The 20,613-nt window shown below is 40.3% G+C and overlaps 1 protein-coding gene across 2 annotated transcripts in view; it reads left to right on the top strand.

Moving 5' to 3' along the window:
- GLRA2 (glycine receptor alpha 2) overlaps positions 1-19,736 on the top strand; it is a 172,368-nt gene extending 152,632 nt beyond the window's left edge. For both annotated transcript variants that reach the window (XM_059680559.1, XM_059680560.1), the window contains exon 9: positions 19,458-19,736. In XM_059680559.1, the coding sequence (XP_059536542.1) occupies positions 19,458-19,736 (279 nt within the window). The remainder of the gene's footprint in view (positions 1-19,457) is intronic.
- The last annotated feature ends 877 nt before the right edge of the window (positions 19,737-20,613 follow it).

The raw sequence follows: 20,613 nt of genomic DNA, 5'->3' as shown, positions 1-20,613 counted from the left end.
AGCAGCACCAGCAGCACCTGGAGCTTGTTAGAGATAGACTCCCAGGCCCCACCACAGGCCTTGGGAATCAGATTGTGCACAGGATCTGCATTATGACACAACCCCCACCCTGGGGAACTCACAAGCACACTTGAAGCTTGAGAAGTGCTGCACTAGAGCATATTGCAAATAGTTCACTAAAAATGCACACATATTGCAGTATGCACAGTCTTAAACAAGGTATACTATTAATGCATGGAAAATGTTCCAATGCTCTAAATAAAATGTGTGGGGAGCTGGCATGGCCATGGCATACTCATGCCAGCTCAGCCTGGTTCAGTGACCCTGAGTGGGGGCGATGTAAGGCTTAGAAAAGACAGAGAAGAGAATGAGCTGGGTCTCGGTGGGACGCTGCCTCTCTGATGGACAGCACCAGCGCCCACAAGCCGTGTCTTTATAGCAGATGCCACGAGGCAAAGTAGGGGCATGATCAAGATGTCTACAGCATTCTTGTTGGTTTCAATCCTACTCAACTACATGCACCAGAACTCTATCACTCAGGCACGTGGGGCCACGTGTTCAGACCATAGGTTCAAGCTTACAACTACAGCTGTTGGCTATAAGTGTGCTGGGAAGGCTCTGCCCTCCAAGCAGGGACTTGCACGTGGCAATGAGAGGACTCTGCCCTCTCCTCAGTACAAGGCTTGGACCTGTCCAAAACACTGTAGCCGCACCCCATAAAAATTAATACCCGTTTGATGAAAAATGTTAAGTTCATCACTATGGTTGCTTGTGTTTCTTCAGTACATTTTATTTCTTTTTAATTATGAAAGATTTTAACCATACAGAATAATATATTCCTACATTGCTTGTTGTGTTGTTTTCCTTAAAAAGAGAAGCATTATCATTCTAGTGTTGGGAGCCAAATGGGAATCCCATGCAGCACCTTTTCCTGTAACTGAGAGGGTGCCCCCTCAGATCTGTGTTCACATAATAGGGAGGTGATCTCAAATGCCATCCAATAGAATCCACCTTAGTTAACTGGATTGAACTGTGTACACATATAACATAGTAAAACAATTGTTCTAAATATTCATATGGCTTTATTCTGGAAAGCACAAAATGCTTCAAATTAAAGTCATTTGGCAGTAATATCTGCACAGGGAGTTTATGAGGTTTGCTAAGTGTCGTACAGCCAGACCTTACTTACATGCCTTAATTCATCATAGAATCATCAAATGCCCTTTTACACTTCCTGTGATTAAAAAACAAAACAAAACACAAAAATCCCTGTCATAAAACCAGCTTACCTCATCCCAGCCAACTACCCCGTCAACACGTTTCATTACAGCACCCTTTCCTGGAATAATTCTGCCATGTGAATGCCTGTCCCCTCTCTCTCTCTCTCTCTCTCTCTCTCTCTCTCTCTCTATATATATATATATATATATATATATATATATATATATATATATATATATATATACACATATATATACTTCAAATCATACAAATAAAGACATGGGAGAGAAGCAGGGCACTGTGAAGTGTGTTTCAGCCAAGAGTCTAAGTGAATGAATTCAAACCCTGCCTAGTACGATAATTGCTTGGCTATTTGGAGCCATAGTCTCACTCTGGTTAGTTTCTTCCTCTGTAAAGTGGTCTAATAAAGGCCTTTCTCGTGGGATTACTATTAGGAGTAAACAAGATTATGCATGTGAACACTGGTGCACTGCACACAGCCAACACTCATCAAATACTTCCTTTCACTTCCTGTCACCTGTTTTGTAAAGACCCTCAAGAAAATCTCATAAATCTTCTCAACAGCAAAGCTATTATTCATCTTTCAATCTGAAGAGCCTGTAACATTGTCTGGTACATGCTAGGTACTGTTTGCTGAATGAATTGCTGGTTTCCACTCAGGTCTCATAGCTCAGTGGTCTGAGAGTAGAAAACCCGCCAGCACTAATTCATCAGAAGTCATGCCATTTCTTATATGGAGTGATTTAAATATAGACTCGATGTCTTCTTATGAAGTCAGCCCACTGACATCTAACTTCTAGCATAACGCACAAATCTGCACAAAAACGCACAGCCACCTGGAATAGTAAAATTGAGCTCTTTATGTAAACTTATCTTCTTGTGCTCATATAAAATGTCCTCTGACTCTTCAAAATGATCCTGTGTGTTAGTGTGATTAAGTTAATTGCCCACTAGTGCACAAGAGACCCACAACTATATTGTTAAAACTCAACCTAATACATGCAGGCATTTAGGAGAGAATATAACAAAAAGGTGTGGTTACTGCTAAACAGAGGTGGCAGAAATCAGAAGGAAAGAACCTCCTAAATCAGTGGTTCTCAACCTTGGCTGCACATTAGAATCACCTGGGAATCTTTTTAAAATCCTGATTTCTGGGCCTCATCCTCTGGAAATTCTGTTTCTTTGTTACTAATGTTGTGGCCTCACCCCATCACAAAGAAACAGAATTTCCGGAGGATGAGGCCCAGGAATCAGGATTTTAAGAAGATTCCCAGGTGATTCTAATGTGCAGCCAAGGTTGAGAACCACTGTCCTAGATGGAGCTATAATTTGAGCTAAGGATGCAGGAAGTCTCAGGGCTGAGCACAATGCCTGGTACACAGATTTCCCAGACTCCCTGTGGAATCCCAGCACCTTCTCAAGCATGATGGATGAGCTGCAATGAGTTTTAACAATATCTGATTCTTCCTTCGTCAGGACTCTCCTATGTATTTGGAAGCCTCCCTTTCCAATTTCCCCATGACTAGCACATGCCTGTCATATGGTAAATTCTCAGTAAACAGTTGAAGACTGAATACTGACATTGAAGAAATCAGTCAAGACTATTAAACACAGAACTTATCAAACTGTGTGGTGTGATTGACTTGTGAGTCATAAAGTCAGTTCAGGGGTCACCACCAGTTTTTTGTTTTGTTTTCTTTTGGGGGTTTTTTGGTTTGTTTTACTGCTTAAAGTATTACAAAGAGTATTACATATGTCTCCTTTTTTCCCCCCTTGACCTTCCCCTGGCCTCCCCTACCCCCCAGTGTCTTGTGTCCATTGGTTATGCTTATATGCATGCATACAAGTCCTTCGGTTGATCTCTTACCCACCCCCCCAACCCTCCCCGGCCTTCCCGCTGTAGTTTGACAGTCTGTTCGATGCTGCTCTGCCTCTGTATCTATTTTTGTTCATCAGTTTATAATGGTCTTTATTATCCATAAATGAATGAGATCATGTGGTATTTGTCTTTCTCTGACTGGCTAATTTCACTTAGCATAATGCTCTCCAGTTCCATCCATGCTGCTGCAAATGGTAAGAATTCCTTCTTTTTTACAACAGCATAGTATTCCATTGTATAGATGTATTAGGAAAAAATTAGAAAATATCAGAGTGCAGTCAGCTTTGAAAAAATGAATGCCACTTTGTGAAACTTTGTTTCTGTTAGAGATATTCATGTTTGCGGGAGTGTATATGTATGTGACCTGGTCAGTAATGGAAAATGTTTTCTGCTTTGGGTCAGGGGGGAAAAAAGTGCTTTCAGAGTGTATCAGGTGAAGTAAACAAATTCACCTAAGTTTCAATGGTTTAAATGTTCTCAGGTACCTTAAGAGTCAGTCACAGGTCTATATTTGGTTGCTGTGATGACAGGGACAAGAGGCATACCTTGCACCTCACTTAAACTCACTGAGCCCCTCATCCTTGCTTTACCAGTCCACATCCACTCCTCACCCTGCCCCAGACTGGGATCCCCATGACCTGGGTTCACATGCAGTGACCTGCACTGATAGTGTGGAAGTTGTCATTTTCATCTGGGCATGACATCTGCCTTATAAGGAAGCACATTCTGGGGTGGGGGGAAATAAAGAAGCACCTACCCAAAGATTAAGTCTGTTTGTATAAAAATATATCTTCTTATAACCATACTAGAAGCCTGGTGCATGAAATTCATGTACTGGGGGGTGTTCCTCAGCCCAGCCTGCACCCTCTCCAATCTGGGACCCCTCGGGAGATGATCAGGTTTAGGCCTGATCCCATATCCTTCTCACAATCCGGGACTGCTGGCTCCTAACCACTCGCCTGCCTGGCTGCCTGACTGCCCCTAACCACTTCTGCCTGCCAGCCTGATTGCTCCCTAACCACTCCCCTGCTGGCCTGATTGACACCTTACTGCTTCCCTGCCAGCCCAATCACCCCCAACTGCCCTCCCCTGCAGGCCTGGTCACCCCCAACTGCCCTCCCCTGCCAGCCATCTTGTGACAATGTGGGGACGGCCATCTTGTGATGATGTGGGGACAGCCATCTTGTAATGACGAGGAAGTGGCCATCTTTGCGGTGACCATCTTGTGACAACATGGGGGCAGCCATCTTGTGATGTGAGGGTGTAAGGGTCAATTTGCATATTACCTCTTTATTATATAGAATAAGGTTTCCTCTTTGCCCTGATTATAACTATTGCATTGACATATTTGAGAAGGAAAAGGAGGCAGACTCCCCATTAAGTGTCAATGCTGCATAGCTTCATGCACTTTCTAAATGAGAAACTCAATTGGTCAACAATTAGGTCAACAGATACTGGTATTATTTTCAAATTGTGCCCAATTTCTGTCTTCTTTGTTTACTGCAATCAATCTTTCCTCTGGGCCTACAGACAAGTTTCTGTCTGAAATGTTAAATCTGGTAAGCATAGTAATGAAGTAGGAAGAAGGTAAAATTTTGGAAATGTACTGCAGATACAAAAAACCCCCACAAACTCCCCCCCCCCAAAAAAAACTCTCATTTTAACCATTATATTCCATTTGCCTTTGTCTAGTTATTTTTTGTAAGAGTTGCTTACAATAAGCTATAGTTGAAGTGCTAGTGAAAAAAATGGTTGCAGGAAAGTTAGGAAAGAGGTATAGGGCATAGATGATCTGCAAGCTAAATAATAAGCCAGAATAATGAAGCATGGATGGTTTCTGATACACTTTGCTGCTTTGAACGTTCTTGGGAGAAGCAACAAAATGCCTCCTGGTGGTTTACAGTGTTCATCTGCTTCAGTTACTGCTAATTTTAAAACAGAACTAACAGTGCATATTCATTAGAGAAGAGCTAGCTTACCAGGATCATTCAACTTCAGAAGGAAATAAGATTGGCCAGAGAAAGCAGATTTACCATTTTTTTACCTGGAGAAACCATGCTTGTTCTGCATCTATGGAAAGCAATAAAGTGATAGCCCACTTCATTTTCCTCACTGTTCTTCTTTCAAAACCTTCTAGTGCAGTGGTTCTCAACCTTGGCTGCAAATTAGAATCACCTGGGAATCTTCTTAAAAATCCTGATTCCTGGGCCTTATCCTCCGGAAATTCTGTTTCTTTGTGATGGGGTGAGGCCACAACATTAGTAACAAAGAAACAGAATTTCCAGAGGATGAAGCCCAGAAATCAGGATTTTAAAAAGATTCCCAGGTGATTCTAATGTGCAGCCAAGGTTGAGAACCACTGCTCTAGGCTGTCAAACTAGATACTTTTTAATAAAGACAGGTCTCCATGAACACGGTGTGTTGACCTCTATAAAATACACCCATTCAGTGTACTTTACAATGAGGTTACAGGTTACTCTTTTAGGATTTTTATTATTCTACTAGAGGCCCAGGTCACGAAATTCGTGCATGGAGGGGAGGGGGTCCCTCAGCCCGGCCTGCACCCTCTCCAATCCAGGACCCCTCCGGGGATGTCCGACTGTCTCTTGCAATCCGGGACCACTGGCTCCTAACTGCTCACCTGCCTGCCTGCCTGATCACCCCTGACCACCTCTGCCTGCCTGCCTTATCACCCCTAACTGCTCCCCTACTTGCCTGATTGCCCCTAACTGCTCCCCTGCTGGTTTGATCGCCCCTAACAACCTCTGCCTCGCCCTGCACCCAGGACCCAGGATTCCCTCCTCTGGCTGGTCGCAGGCACCCAGGACCCGGGCTTCCCTCTGTCTCGCCAGCCACAGGCACCCAGGACCCGGGCTGGCTTTCCCCAGGCCAGCCGCAGCCACAGGGGATGGTGGGCAGGCAGCTTCGCCTGGGCCACAGCCACAGGCACTGGTGCCTGGGACTGCAGGGCGGGTGGCTTGTCCCTCTCCCGGGCCACAGCCTGACTGGTCCCCATTCCTCTCTCGTGAGCTCATTTGTGCCTGGCTGGTCCCCATTCCTCTCTCATGAGCTCATTTGTGCCTGGCTGGTCCCCATTACTCTCTCTCCAGTGTTGAGTGTCTGAGCCATTAAGGCGTGACAATGTGAGGGTGTGATGACCATTTGCATATTAGCTCTTTATTATATAGGATATTATATATTTTATATGCTCTATATTAGAATTTTCCTCAAAATTATAATAGCAGCAAGGGACTTACTGCACAAATGACACCCTCAAAAGTAATGAAATAAAATGTTTTGCAAGTCAAAGGTAAGTGAAAGAGAAAACACACCTTAACCCAAGGGTCCTCAAACTACGGCCTGCGGGCCACATGCAAATACAAATATTGTATTTGTTCCCATTTTGTTTTTTTTACTTCAAAATAAGATATGTGCAGTGTGCATAGGAATTTGTTCATAGTTTTTTTTTAAACTATAGTCTGGCCCTCCAACCGTCTGAGGGACAGTGAACTGGCCCCCTGTTTAAAAAGTTTGAGGACCCCTGCCTTAACCAAACTGTCGCTATGGTTTTCTCAAAATGGGATCAGAAGGACTAGAAATTTCTAGGAGGTCAAGGAGGGTCATAACAGGGCACAATTTGTTGAATACATATTTCCTGCACCTTCAAAGTAGTTTGCCCTTCTGGACTTCTTCACTTAGCAATTTTTAGATACAATCAGAAACTCCCACAATTAGAAGGTACATAAATGGTCATCTAACTCAAACCTACATGTTACATTAATACCCAACAGCTCCAACAAATGATTAAACATGTGATTATCTCTAGTAAAAAGGAATTCATTACCTTCCAAGGTGTTGTGCTCCATGTTCATTTTCAGAGTTGTTAAAACTTCTTCCTCATATGGAGTTAAATTCTGTCTCCCTGTAATGTCAACCAATTGCTTCTGATTAGCAACCTTAAAGCCATTAATACAAATGTTCTTTACTCTTTTGAAAACACCTTCCATATGAGTCAGACTCATCTGTTTTCAAGGCCAACCTCTCTTGTTTCTTCTATGGTTCCTCTTGTGGTGTGCTTTCAGGAATATTCACCACCCTAGGAGGAGTACCTTGCTCTTCACACTGTCCTGAGGCTGTCCTGATTGTGTATCTCCTACCCCTTTTTCTGTCCAATGTCCCAAGTACAACAGTCCACAAACTAGGATATCAATGAGAATCTCTTTCAATAATTTGAAGGAAGAATTACTCTAATTAGATGATAGTAAGAACTTGAGTTGAAAAGGTTCCCATAGGGTTGAGGCTTGGGTGGCCCAGTTGGAACATGCGTAAATAAAGGAATCAAAGGAGAAAAGCAGAACTTGAAGAGAATAATAGCCCTGAGAGAATAAGAAGAATCTCATTTTTGACTTGCTCAACTGGAATTCCTGGGCTAGGTAGCCCTCCTCCCACCATCATCAATGTCATGATCATGGCTAACATTGAGTACCTACTACATACCAGACACTGTTATAAGCCCTTAATGTGCATTATCTCACTGAATCTTTTCAAAAACCCTATAAGGAAGGGGTTTTATGTCTATTTTTACTGCAGAACAGACTGAGACATGTAGAGGTTTTATTTACTTACTCAACTCCCACACTGATTAGAGGCAGAACCAAGATTTGAAACCAGGAGCTCTGAATACAGAACCCAGGCTTCTTACCTGTACAGGGCACTGCTTCCCTATCCTTAGAGACTCATAAGATTGTTTTACAATAATTTTTATAGTAATTTTTAAGAAATTCCCCATTTATTTAAGCTACCATGAGTAGGTGTTTGTCCTTTGTAACAAATCCTCTTTGATTAAAATACAGAAAGATTAAAAGATCCGTACTCCTGGCCAAATGGCACAGGCAAGTACCTTTCAGCTGCTCTGTAGTTGTACTAAAAGGCAAGCTTGGTTAACAAAATGAAGCTGCCTTTACATGGGTTGCTTTTCTGTAATATATGTGTAATTAATATTCATGTATATCTTCCAGAGGCAGTCCATTCCATGATGTTATTATAGAAAAAATGCCATCTAACTTTCCTTTAATTATTCTACCATAACATGCCCTCTAACCTCTCTATCCTGTGGCTTGTGCATTCCTTTATCATAACAGATATCACATTATATTGGAATTGTTTGTCTATATCAGGGTTTCCAAACCTCAGTACTATTGACATTTGAACCTAGATAATTCACGCTTTGTTGTGCGGGACTGTCCTGTGTATTATAGGACATTTAGCAGTATCCTTGCCTCTACCCACTAGATGACAATAGGACCCTCTCTTCTGTTGTGACAACCAGATGTATTCTGACATTGCCTCATTTCCTCTCAGGGGCAAAATCACTCTTGGTTGAAAACTACTGGTCTATATGTTCTTGACCCTCTACTCCAATTCCACAATGATTTCAAGGACAGGACTCTATCATTTTTTATCCTTATTTCTTTCTAATCCTTAGAACATTATGATGCCTAATAAATTTTAAGTGAGGGAAACTACAGTAATTTGCATTAAAATTATGTTTTTTGTTAAAACTCTGGAGTACCTGTATACCTGTATCTTGTTGGGTTTAGTCAGGAAAACAGAGACATTCCGCTTACTACAAGAATAAGGGGTTTAATGTAGAAATTAGGGTTTCTATGACTATGGGAGTAACTGGGGGAATGAATCTCCGGTTGGAAAATCAGGTGTTCACCAAGAAATCTGAGAAACTACCATGTCTACCTGCTAAAGTGAGATCATAAAATGGGATCCCACAGAAAAGTTTGAAAAGCTGTTGTGTCTAATTGGACCCCCACATATTCCCCAAAATAATAGCCTCTGCTTCCCTTTTACCTTCCAAATCTCCCAAATTCCTCTCACTGGCAAACCCTAACCAAGAATCAATCAAGAAGGGGATTCTGGGAAATGTAGTTCTTCCCTGCATTAGGCAGGAACTTCTACAGGAGTGGTGCCAGTTAAATAATAGATAATTTCACACAGTTACCAGTTTTTGACACCAATTCTCTCTCTTCTCTCTCTCTCTCTCTCTCTCTCTCTCTCTCTCTCTCTCTCTCTCTCTCTCTCTCTCGGCGGTCATGATCATCCAAGTTAGAAAGCAAGTAACTGATAACTGCTTCATGTTATTTGTTGTTGGTGCTATCATTATTATTGTTTTTAGTTTGGCAGTTGGCTCATCTACTAATCACCTGTCTCTTTCAGTTTGTGCTGTGTAGACAGTCTCAACATTCACTTTGCACCCTGAACAGATGGCAAATGATGTTAATAATTGAACAGCTCATCCTCCAGATGGGAGATGTTCACCTTCATGCTTCTTAGAATTTAGTGTGTCTTCTGAGCATTCTAGATAGGCTAGAATTGACAGAGACTACTAGGAAAAAAATGTCCATATGCAAGGCATTGCTTCCCTCTTGAGGAATTGCAACATCACAACCACGTAATTGATTTCTACACTATTCTCTAAGACTACAGCTGACAGTAAGTGAAAACATTTCAGCTTAAAGATTTTGAGCCAAAAGTCAAACAATTACGTTTAAATAATTACTTCTAGTCCATTAAAAATATGGTGCTATAGGTAAAGTGTGGTCCAAGGTACAGTGAAATATGTATTTCACTTTAGAAAATTTGTTTAAAATATATATTGAAAATACGTATTCTTCAGAGACTGCATGGCCCATGAAGTCTAAAATATTTACTATCTGGTCATTTAAGGACAGTGTTTGCTCACACCTGGGCTAGAAGGAGAGCAGCAGGTGAGGTCTGAAAGGTAAAGGGGACATTACAAAGACCTGATTTTTACTGAGTGAGGTGAGAGCCACCAGAGAGTTTTGAGCTGATGATCTGACTTGACTCACATTTTAACAGGATCTCTCTAGTTGCTGGGTTGAGAACAGACATTATTGTTGGGAAGGAGGGTTTTAGAAACCAGGGGCCCAGGTAAAAGACTACAATAATTCTGCTGGGAATGCTTTGATGAGTCACCGTTGAGTAGCTCAAACTAGCATGTAGTGTTGGGGGTGGTAAGAAGTGACTAAATTCTGGTTTGAAGATTGAGCTGATTGTACTTCCTGACACTAGATGTGTTGCATAGCCTCACATATGTACAAGGAGGTTAGAAAATGTAGTCTCCCCATGTGCACATGTTTGACCAGCTAAAGCAGGATTTCTTAAAGTAGTGGCAATTTTTTGCCCCAGGAGACATCAGGCAGTGTCTGGCAACATTTTTTATGGTCACAACTTGAGGGGGCGGGGAATGATACTGGAATCTACTCAGAAGAGGTCAGGAATGCTGCTAAACATCCTGAAATACACAGCACAGTTCCCTACAATCAAAAATTATCTGGTCCCAAATATCAATAGTGCTGCAATTAAGCAACCCCAAGCTAAAGGGAGGTCTACCATTGGAAGAAGAAAGAAAGATGGGTCTAGGAGGTGGATAACTAGAAATCTTATCCAGCTCAACTTCCTATGATGTGGCAATATAAGTTCTGGAATCCCTGCTCATACCACAGCTGAATTCTGTTTGTCCGCCCTTACCTACATATTATCCCCCTGTTACTGGGGGTGAGCTTTGTCCTGAATCAGAGTCTCTGCTGGCTTTTTTTTTTTTAACAGAAAAACATTTTAACTTCATTTAACATGTGATTGAAGCCAATGAAGGAGATTTTGTGTTATGATAGCTAAATGTTGAACAGCACCACAGTATAGGTATTAATTTGTTTTAAAAGATTTGTGAAGAAAAATGTTTCATTGATTAGAGTTTCAAGACTTAAAACTGATGTTTGGTGGTAACCATTAGATTTACAGGAATTTTATTCTCTTCACCAAACCCAAATGGATGGCCTATGGTTCAAATAACCTTAATGTTATGCAAATACTCTTTGGTCTTTTGTTATGAGTAAGAACTGATAAGGTCTAATTTATTTGGTGAAATATTTGCATGTAACTAATGCATACTGGCTTTTCAGTTACCTAGCTTTGTTATTTTGATTTGCCAATAGATACATATATGACAAAAATATTTCTTTGTATTCTGGAGTGTTTATCTATTCCATTTATTTTCTTTACAAAGAAAGCATGCTTTTTTTTAACTAATATTGTTAATAAAGTGCATCTAATTTTACATATTTTCACACTATCTGGATGGCTCATTAGCTTAACACTGGGCTCAAAAAAGATGGACAGTGTTTCAAATTTAGAACACAAATACCTCAGTTCCTGAGTTGCATTGTTAAGTTTAGGTTTGACTTAGTATTATGTAAATTAAATATGTGAAAATAAGCCACATAATAAATAAGCAAGAAAAATATTTTTCTTATTAGAAAATATTTTTATACCATTAATTTAAGAAGAATTTACTTTATATATATTCAACATAGGAAGCTTCAGCCAATTATTATTCTAGGTACTAGGGCTATCAAGATATACATAACTGGGTCCCTGTACTTGAAGGTCACATAAGAGGCTGACATGTAAACAGCTGATTTTAACAGCAGGTTCCACTATGGAGACATGTTCCAGGTGCTACAGGAGCTAAGGAGGAACCCATTGCCCAAGCTCAGGGGTCAAGAAAAGGCATCACAAATGGGGTGATGGTAGAGTAGAGTCTTGTAGGACATGCAGGAGCTTGCCAGGTTAAGAGGGAAGGAACATTCTATGCAAAGGGAAGCAGTTGACTAAAGTCAAAGATCATGAAACGTCAAGAAAGGCATATGGCAGGACATAAGAGTCCTTGAATTTCACACAAAGGAGCTTGGGAGTGGTCATTGAGAAAAGAAACTGTTGATAAGAATTAAGGCTGGAAATGGAAGCAATGGGCAAATGGCATTCCATCAATTCTACTAAAGCAGAAAGCCAGGCTGGCTTAATAATTTGTAGGGCCCACTACAAAATGAAAATGTGGGGTCCTTTTCAAAAATTATTATGAATTTCAAGATTGCGACAACAGAGCATTAAACCAGTTATAGGACTCTTCTAAGCATTGGGCCCTGTAACACTGCACAGTATGCATGCCTTGAAGCCAACCCTGGCAGAAGGTATCAAGGCAGGCATAGGATGAAGACAACAAGACCCTTATTTTTGGAGTATTTGAGCTCTTGATCCCTGGCATATGTCATTAGTTTAGCTCAAATAAACTCTTATAAAAAATTTAAGACACTTATTTGCACTCTATCTACTCTCTACTTGGGAAGAAACGTATCAGCCAGATAAAGATTAGTCTCAAGGCAATATACTAGCCAGCATTATAGGGCTATACTCAAACTCAGAAAATGGCCAAATGCCTAATGTCTTCATTTTAAAGATAAGGGAATAGGAGAGCAAGAAAGCTGAGGGATTGTCCAAAACTCACAAATCTCTGAGGCAGTAAAGATATGAATTGAACCCGTCTTTCAGGCTCTATCCTAGTGTTTTCCTCTGGTCCTCTACCATATCAAGGCTATTGAGTCTCTAGTGAGAACAATAGGATGGAAATTCTTTGAGGAAGATTGATCCAGAGGCTATGCAAAGGACTGCAATTGGCAAAAAGAGGGAAATCTGCTAGGAGATAATCACTTTTGCCTTCTCTCCCATGGGGAGCACTACCTTTCAAAGCCCTTACTCAGAATCAAGTGGGTCATTCCAAGCACAGTTATTGAATAACTATCAAGGGCTGAGGTAACAGATAGGGCTGACTTTGGCACACTCCTAACAGTTCACCCTCCAGTGAGTGAAGACAATAGTGGAAAACAGCTATCAAAATTCAGAGTCCCTGAGTACCTATTATTTAATATGATTGAGAAGCAAATATTTAAAAATAATAATAAAAAGCAAAAATAGAAATTAATACTGAAAAACCAATGGGTAGCTACAGAGTCCTTTTCATATTAGGTGATTTGTGTATCTCAGCAATATTACCTCACCAACTCTAGAGACCTCAGGCTTATCTTAATGCCAACAAACCTTTTTACATAACTCAAGAATATCTCTCATATTTTACTCTATTTAGTTCTCTATGCCCCTTTCCTCCAAAAAACCCAAGGTCTTATTCATCTTTTCCTTCCCATGGTTCTTAAAATAAAGCTCCAAATAGGCATATGTCTTGCAAGAGCCTACATGATCCAGCCCCTGGTCATTTCTGAAACTGTCTCATCCCCATCTTCCCTGTGCATTTCAGGAGCCATCCTACCATCTCTCAATTGCAAAAAACCCTCCAATCTCAGACATCTCCCAACTCTGCTTTCACCTCTTTAATGCTTTCATTTTTTTCATTATCTTTAATGAAATATCATTTCCTCAGGGAAAAGCTTCTCCTATCTGTCAGATTAGATGAGGACCCCCATTAATAAGCTCTCACCGCACCCTATAGTTTTCCTTCAGAGCCCTTGTCATTGTTAATAATTATCTATTCATGTGATAATTTTATTTTTGTTTTCATCTCAAGGTTGAAAACTCCTTGAAGGCAAGAATCTGATCTAGTTTGCTCACTACTGGATCCCCCAGCACATGGCACAGTGCCTGACATCTCCTTGGGCCTTTTCTGACCACTCAATCTAAAACATCCATTTCCCTGCCCCTCACCTCTCTTGTCTCTTCCTTTGATTGTTTTTCTTCAAAGCATCCATAATCATTTCTGTGTGTCTGTGTGTGTGCATGTAAGTATGTGGAAGTGTACTGTGTATGCATATACATGTGTATATGTATATTTATACATATATGTGTATCTGTACATACATGTATATATGTATGTGTTCGTGTATAATTTCTTGTTACTATTTGTTCTCCCCACTAGAATGTAAGCTCCAAAAAAGTAGAGACTTTGTATTCTTGTTCACTGCTGCATCCCCACCACATACCTGGCACATAATAGGTGTCCAATGACTATTTGTTGGAAATATAAATACATGACTGACAAGTGCTCAAGAAATGCTTACCAGAACTTTCTTCTTAAAAACTCAATAATAGCCAAAACCGGTTTGGCTCAGCGGATAGAGCGTCGGCCTGCGGACTGAAAGGTCCCAGGTTCGATTCCGGTCAAGGGCATGTACCTGGGTTGCGGGCACATCCCCAGTAGGAGATGTGCAGGAGGCAGCTGATCGATGTTTCTCTCTCATCGATGTTTCTAACTCTCTATCTCTCTCCCTTTCTCTCTGTAAAAAATCAATAAAATATATTTTAAAAAAATAAATAAATAAAAACTCAATAATAATTATATCTTTCACTGAAAAAGAGATGATCTATTGATATGCTTTTCTTTTAGAAATATTGCCGTTCACTGCCTTCCCAAAATGACACTTTGACAGTTTTAATTCATTTACCACATGTCATTAAGAAACAATACTTATATTTGGTTTACTTTATTTCAACTTTGTTGTTCTACAAAGTTAAGTCAGATTCTTCATCCACATTCTTTAATGAAAGCCATGTGGGATTTTATAGGACAAACATAAAAATAAAAGACTTCTAGAATCTTTGGAATCAGACAGACCTGGATTTGAATCTCAGCTTCAATATTTATCAGAAATATAATTTTGGAAAGCCATAGAACTGGTCTCAGCCTCAATTTCACCAGGAAGCATGTGATTGGCAGGGTTGGTTTAGTGATAAGACTGACTGTAGTCTTAAGTGCATGGTGTACAGTCATAATCAATAATGATATCTATTCATTCTTCATATCTATTCCCAAGTCCTTGTGATACAAAAAAGGGAATTGAGGCCATAAGAATTGAGTATTTCTCAAGACCATCCCTCTTCCCCAAGTCCAGGTGATAGAAATCAACAGGCCTACAATTAAGCATCATCCAGCCTTCATTTGCTCAGGGGACTTTTTAGTGAAAACATGCTGTGTTTGAACTCATACTGTTTCCTAAGTGGGGCTGGGGATCCCATTATGTCCTTGCATTGATTGAGGCTTACTACAACCTCAGCTCCAACTGAGCAATTTCTTATTCCAACAAAAGGGAGACTTAACCCAATCAAAGAATCTGGGTGAGAAATGTGATGAAAAGAATCTTTTCCTATCCCAGTTTTTAGGAGTCCTTTTATTTCTTCCTCTCTAGGGCATAAAAGAATAAGTGAAACTATAGGCTCTGCTAAAATCTTTCATTTTATAAGTACCATGTTCTCTAATTATATTAAAACTAGGGGCCCAGTGCACAAATTCACGCACCTTGAAAGGAACTGTGGGTTGTGAGGCTGTGGTGGGCACAGGGGCTGTGAGGCTGTGGCGGGTCTCAGCCCATCCTCCATGCCCCTGCCCGGCCCCTCCCGCCATGGCCCCTGATCCCCTGTCTGCCAGCAGCCCCGCTCCTGTCACTGCCACTCCCACACATGCTGAGGGTGCTGGCTCCGCTCACACCCGCTGATGGCACAGAGCGATTGGGGCTGGTGCCAGCAGTGGGTGCAAGTGGCAGCTGCTGCCCCTATCACACCTCAGGAGCAGGGGGAGGTGGAGAAGCTCTCAGGGGGATCAGGGCCTGGAGCCACCACTCCCACGCACTGACAGCACTGAGTGATCAGGACCAGTGCCGGGTGCTGGCAGCAGGTGCAAGCGGTGGCTCTGACACTGGCTGCAGGTGCGAGCGGGGCCATCACTGGCAGCGGGTGCAAGTGGCAGGTGCTGGCACCAATTGCTCCTCAGGAGCAGAGGGAGGTGGAGAAGCCCTGAGGGGCAATCAGGGCCAGCAGCTGCTGCTCGCACCCACTGATGGTGCTGAGTGATCGGGGCTGGCGCCGGGCACTGGCAGTGGGTGTGAGGGGCAGCTCCAGCACTGGCAGTGGATGCAAGCAGGGCTGGCACCAGCAGCAGGTGTGAGCGCCGGGTGGGACCACAGCTCTCGGGAGCAAAGAATTTTCAGTAACCACCAGAGACTTGCCCCGATGATAGCGACTGGCACCCCACCTTGGTCTGGCTCACCTGCTCCACCATCCCACCGTAGCTCATGCCTGCCATGTTCTGCACGTGCCCCCTGGTGGTCAGCGCACATCATAGCAACTGATTGTTCAGTTTTTCCACCTCTCGTTCTATTTGCATATTAGCCTTTTATTATATAGGATTATTTTCTTAAACAATTCACTACAATGCAGTTCTAATGATGCTTTAGGTCTAATTTCACATCTAGACAACAGTTATTCCAAACATAGGAATAAGTAAATTTTACAGTAAGTAAAATTGACTCATAAAATAAATAAAATAAGATAATACGTCTCAAACAAATTGCATAGTGTCATGAAGTGCTTCATACAGCAGAAAAAAATTGAAGATTTTATCACAGTGGGATATAGAAATTGTATATATTGATACTTGGACTGGATGATTCATTTTCTATGAGAATTTAGTCAGTGAATAACAAAATAAATGAGCTTGAAGTGTTTTCTGCTCGAAGTTATTGAAGATGGCTGGTCAGCAGCAATAATTAGCTAATTGGTTTCCTAGCTAATTAGAAGAAATGGGTAATATATGCCTAAAATTCTATTCTTACTGAGATGATATAACTGACTCTCCCTGTGAATACATTCAACTAAGCTATGCCTACAAATTGTTCTTTATTTTAGCTTCTGTTTATCCATGAAGCTCATCTCCATTTTGCCCTCATATAGGAATCTTTACATATTATTATACATTTTATTCTGAACCTGCTATAAAGACAATTATTCATTATAATTCAGAAATTGGTTTCAATTATGTTTTCTGAAGCAAAACCATACCCTTTTATGTGGCTAGTTTAAGGTTCTATATTTAGAAAGCATTGAATGAGTCATAATGGTAAATAAGAAGACCCTTAAGTTAGCATTCACATCTCCTGCATATGAAACATTCAATGGATAATTTTCTACCTATGACAGATTTATGTTTATGGTGGAGAATTTTAAAGAATTGATTTAACTAGCTGAACTATACTAAGAAGCATAATTTAAAATACTGTTGAATGAGTGAGGAAAGTATTTTCAAGCATAGAGAAAACCTCTTCAAGTTTCCTTTTGTTCATTATTCAACAAACATTTATTAAGCACCCACAGGTTGCATGGCAATGTACAACAGAATTATAACCTAACCTGGTATAATTCTATTCTAGCTCTGGTAGTGAAGTGAATAAGTTAACCTTTTCAGCTATCCATTCACAGTATGTGAGGAAAGACTATAGAAATTAAATGAATGAGTCAGTCTGAAAATAAATATGGACATGTGTATTTAGGTTTCCTTTTTTCATATGCTAAAAGTGGGTTACCAGATAACTACCCTTTCTATTTCTTCAGGGGCCCAATAATTTTAAATAATCTTATCTCACTCAGGCAGTAAATTGTATGCTTAATCATGAGTTTCGAAATGTTTATAGAGGTGAGAACAGCAATTTGCAAGATTCTACAGACATGGAAAGAATAAACAGCACAATAAATTTAGGCAGACAAGGGGAAATTTAAAAGACTGTTTCCATTTGAAAAGTCACTTTATACTCAATAATATAGAATAGATTCAGGATTTTAGAAATGGACATTAGAGCTCATGTAGGCCATTGGTTTCCAACCTTTTGCATTAGAGTCACTCAATTTTTCAAAATATAGATTCTCAGTTCTCCTTACCAGAGATTCTGATTCAGTTGGTCTAGAGGTTGCTGAGAGGGGAGGCAGACAGACATATACATACAAAAGCTCCACAGAAGCCAAAGCTGAGATCCACACATCTAGTCTAGCCTCAAAATTTTTGGCATGAGATACCTGAGGCCTTGAAAAAATAAATATCTTGCCTAAGATCAACATAGCCAGTTCTAGAACCAAAATACCCAAATTCCTAGTCTGGATCTCTACTAAACCAACTGGCACTATTTCTTCTACTTCTCTGATACACTGGTTGATATCTAATTATCAATCAGTATAGAATGTCCAAGATGGCTTATAACCCATGTGATAAGCAAGTCCCCTTCCCCTAAAGGCCTCTATGCTTCCTTTCTTGCTAAGTACTAAATAAGTCGTCCAATGACACTGCAATGATTAATATATCTATTTATTCCATATTTTGAAATACTATAATTAAAATCTTTGCATCCATAAAATATATCATTCCGATTTTCAGGCAAGGTAAATAGTGCAGTGCCTCTGGTTTCTTGAAAGGGTTGCATAGTGTTGTGGAAGGCAGTAATCTAGTTTCAGAAGAAGATTCAATCGATGGATATTCAGAACTAAATTTTCATTAAGTAGGTCATTTCAATCCTGCCTTTTCAACCCCACTATTTTGATCCACCTCACACCCGGATTCCATACATTTGTCTCTATCAAGCTATTTACTCTTTACCCTGAGGAATAAATACAATTTTAAGTCTTTTATCTAAATAATGTAGAAATAATCAATACAAAACACCACTGACATCAGATAAAAGGTCATGTGTTTAAATATGTTAGAAATAAATAACTAGCCAAAGAATCAATGTTAAAAATTAACACTAGAAAAATTAGCCATGGTAGCCTTGGCTGGTTTGGCTCAGTGGATAGAGCATCGGCCTGCAGACTGAAGGGTCCCAGGTTTGATTCCAGTCAAGGGCACATGCCTGGGCTGCGGGCTCGATCCCAAGTAAGGGGCGTTGCAAGAGGCAGCTGATCAATGATTCTTTCTCATCATTGATGTTTCTCTCTCTCTCCCTCTCCCTTCCTCTCTGAAATCAATAAAAATATATATTAAGAAAATTACCCATGGTAGAAAGATCCAATACCAAATAACGAATATTTAATCTCTGCCATATAACTGAAATGAACTAGAGGGCTAGAGGGGAAACATATACTTGTGAAAGGATAATCTTAGATCTACCATTAACGTTAAAATCAATGTCAATAGAAGGAACTGGACTGTGAATAAGCCACAATACTATAAGTTACTACCTCAGGGCCAGGTACACTGCAGGAATTAAGTAAATGCTTTTTTGAATGAATGAATGAGTAAATGAATGAATGAGTAAATAAAAAATGATCCTCTTCATAGAGTGAGTATATGTTTGTGATTTAGAGACTTCACTTTAAAACAATCTATTCAAAGCTATGGATTAATACATTTGATTTTGGAAAAGTTGGTGCTGAATATAATGTAGGTGTCTCTGTTTGTTAATTAATTAAAATGACCACGAAGTCATTATTCTTACCCTTAATTTCTCAGCCTGAAAAGTTAATGAACTGTATCTATTCCATGAATAATTGAGTTAAACTTGAAAGAGAACCACCCATTCCAAAAGCCTCCCACACTATTAGTTAACTGTGATTCATCCTTTTACTTCTAAAGAATTTTAAGCATCTTCCATCTGATTTGACTGACAACCAAACTGTGCTTTCTCTGTCGTTCTTCTCTCAGGAAGAAGATGCTACTCGTGAAAGTCGTTTTAATTTCAGCGGTTATGGGATGGGTCACTGCCTCCAAGTGAAGGATGGAACAGCTGTCAAGACCACACCTGCCAACCCGATCCCACAACCCCCAAAAGATGCAGATTCCATCAAGAAGAAGTTTGTGGACCGGGCAAAAAGAATTGACACGATATCTCGAGCTGCCTTCCCACTGGCCTTCCTCATTTTCAACATCTTTTACTGGATCACATACAAGATTATTCGGCATGAAGATGTCCACAAGAAATAGATGTGCCCTTCAAACCCTGGGACCTTCTTGCCTAAGTGTTGTGCTTGTAAATACACAGTGAAATTGTCTTTATAACACTTTGATAGAGGAGAAGATTGGGGGAGGCGGGAGGGAGGATCATGGGGTGGGTTTCCTGGCACCTAGGTGAATCAAGGTAAGTTATATGGTAATGAAGGAAAATGTTTGCACAAAATAAAGTTGTTGCAGAATCACGTGAGCATAATTCCCTCCATAGACTTTAGCATTGTTCTTTCAGATGATACATCAATTAGACATATATGCAAGGTCAGGTTTTCAAGGGCAATTTGTCTTTTGGTCTGGTTTTGACTAATTCTAGTACTGGAAAAGCTTAACACACACACACACACACACACACACACACAGAAAATGCTTACCATCAGACCATAGTGACTAGCCTATTGTGAGTCGAGGACCAAACTTTTTTCAGGAAAACGCTGCCTCATTTTTAAAACAAGCCTCCTGAGCTACATTCTTTACAATGTCTGTAATTAGTGTTTCACCCGTGAAATCCTTTTGTGGGTCATAAATTATTTCTACTCATCAAAAAAAAAACAAAAACACCCTCAATCACAAAGAACAGATTTCTACTTTACTGTCTGTGTGGGTGTGCATTTTAATATTATTTTCTTTCCTAGATGTAATTTTGGGGTTTAAATTGTGTCTTGTGCAGTTGTTTGATAGTATACCCTCTTAAAATTAAATGCCCATTTTATTTTAGATCCAAGTTAGCAGACTATATAAATTTTTTTCGCTTTGGCTATATTTATGTGTGAAGTGCTCAAGTGTGATGTAGCCATTGCAACCTCACAGCCACAGTATTTATGAAGATGGTGTATCCTGAATGGTGTAGCTCTTA

This window comes from Myotis daubentonii, chromosome X (assembly GCF_963259705.1).
Source record: "Myotis daubentonii chromosome X, mMyoDau2.1, whole genome shotgun sequence".
In the NCBI taxonomy this organism is placed as follows: Eukaryota; Metazoa; Chordata; class Mammalia; order Chiroptera; family Vespertilionidae; genus Myotis; species Myotis daubentonii.
This window is presented reverse-complemented; position numbering and strand designations above follow the sequence as displayed.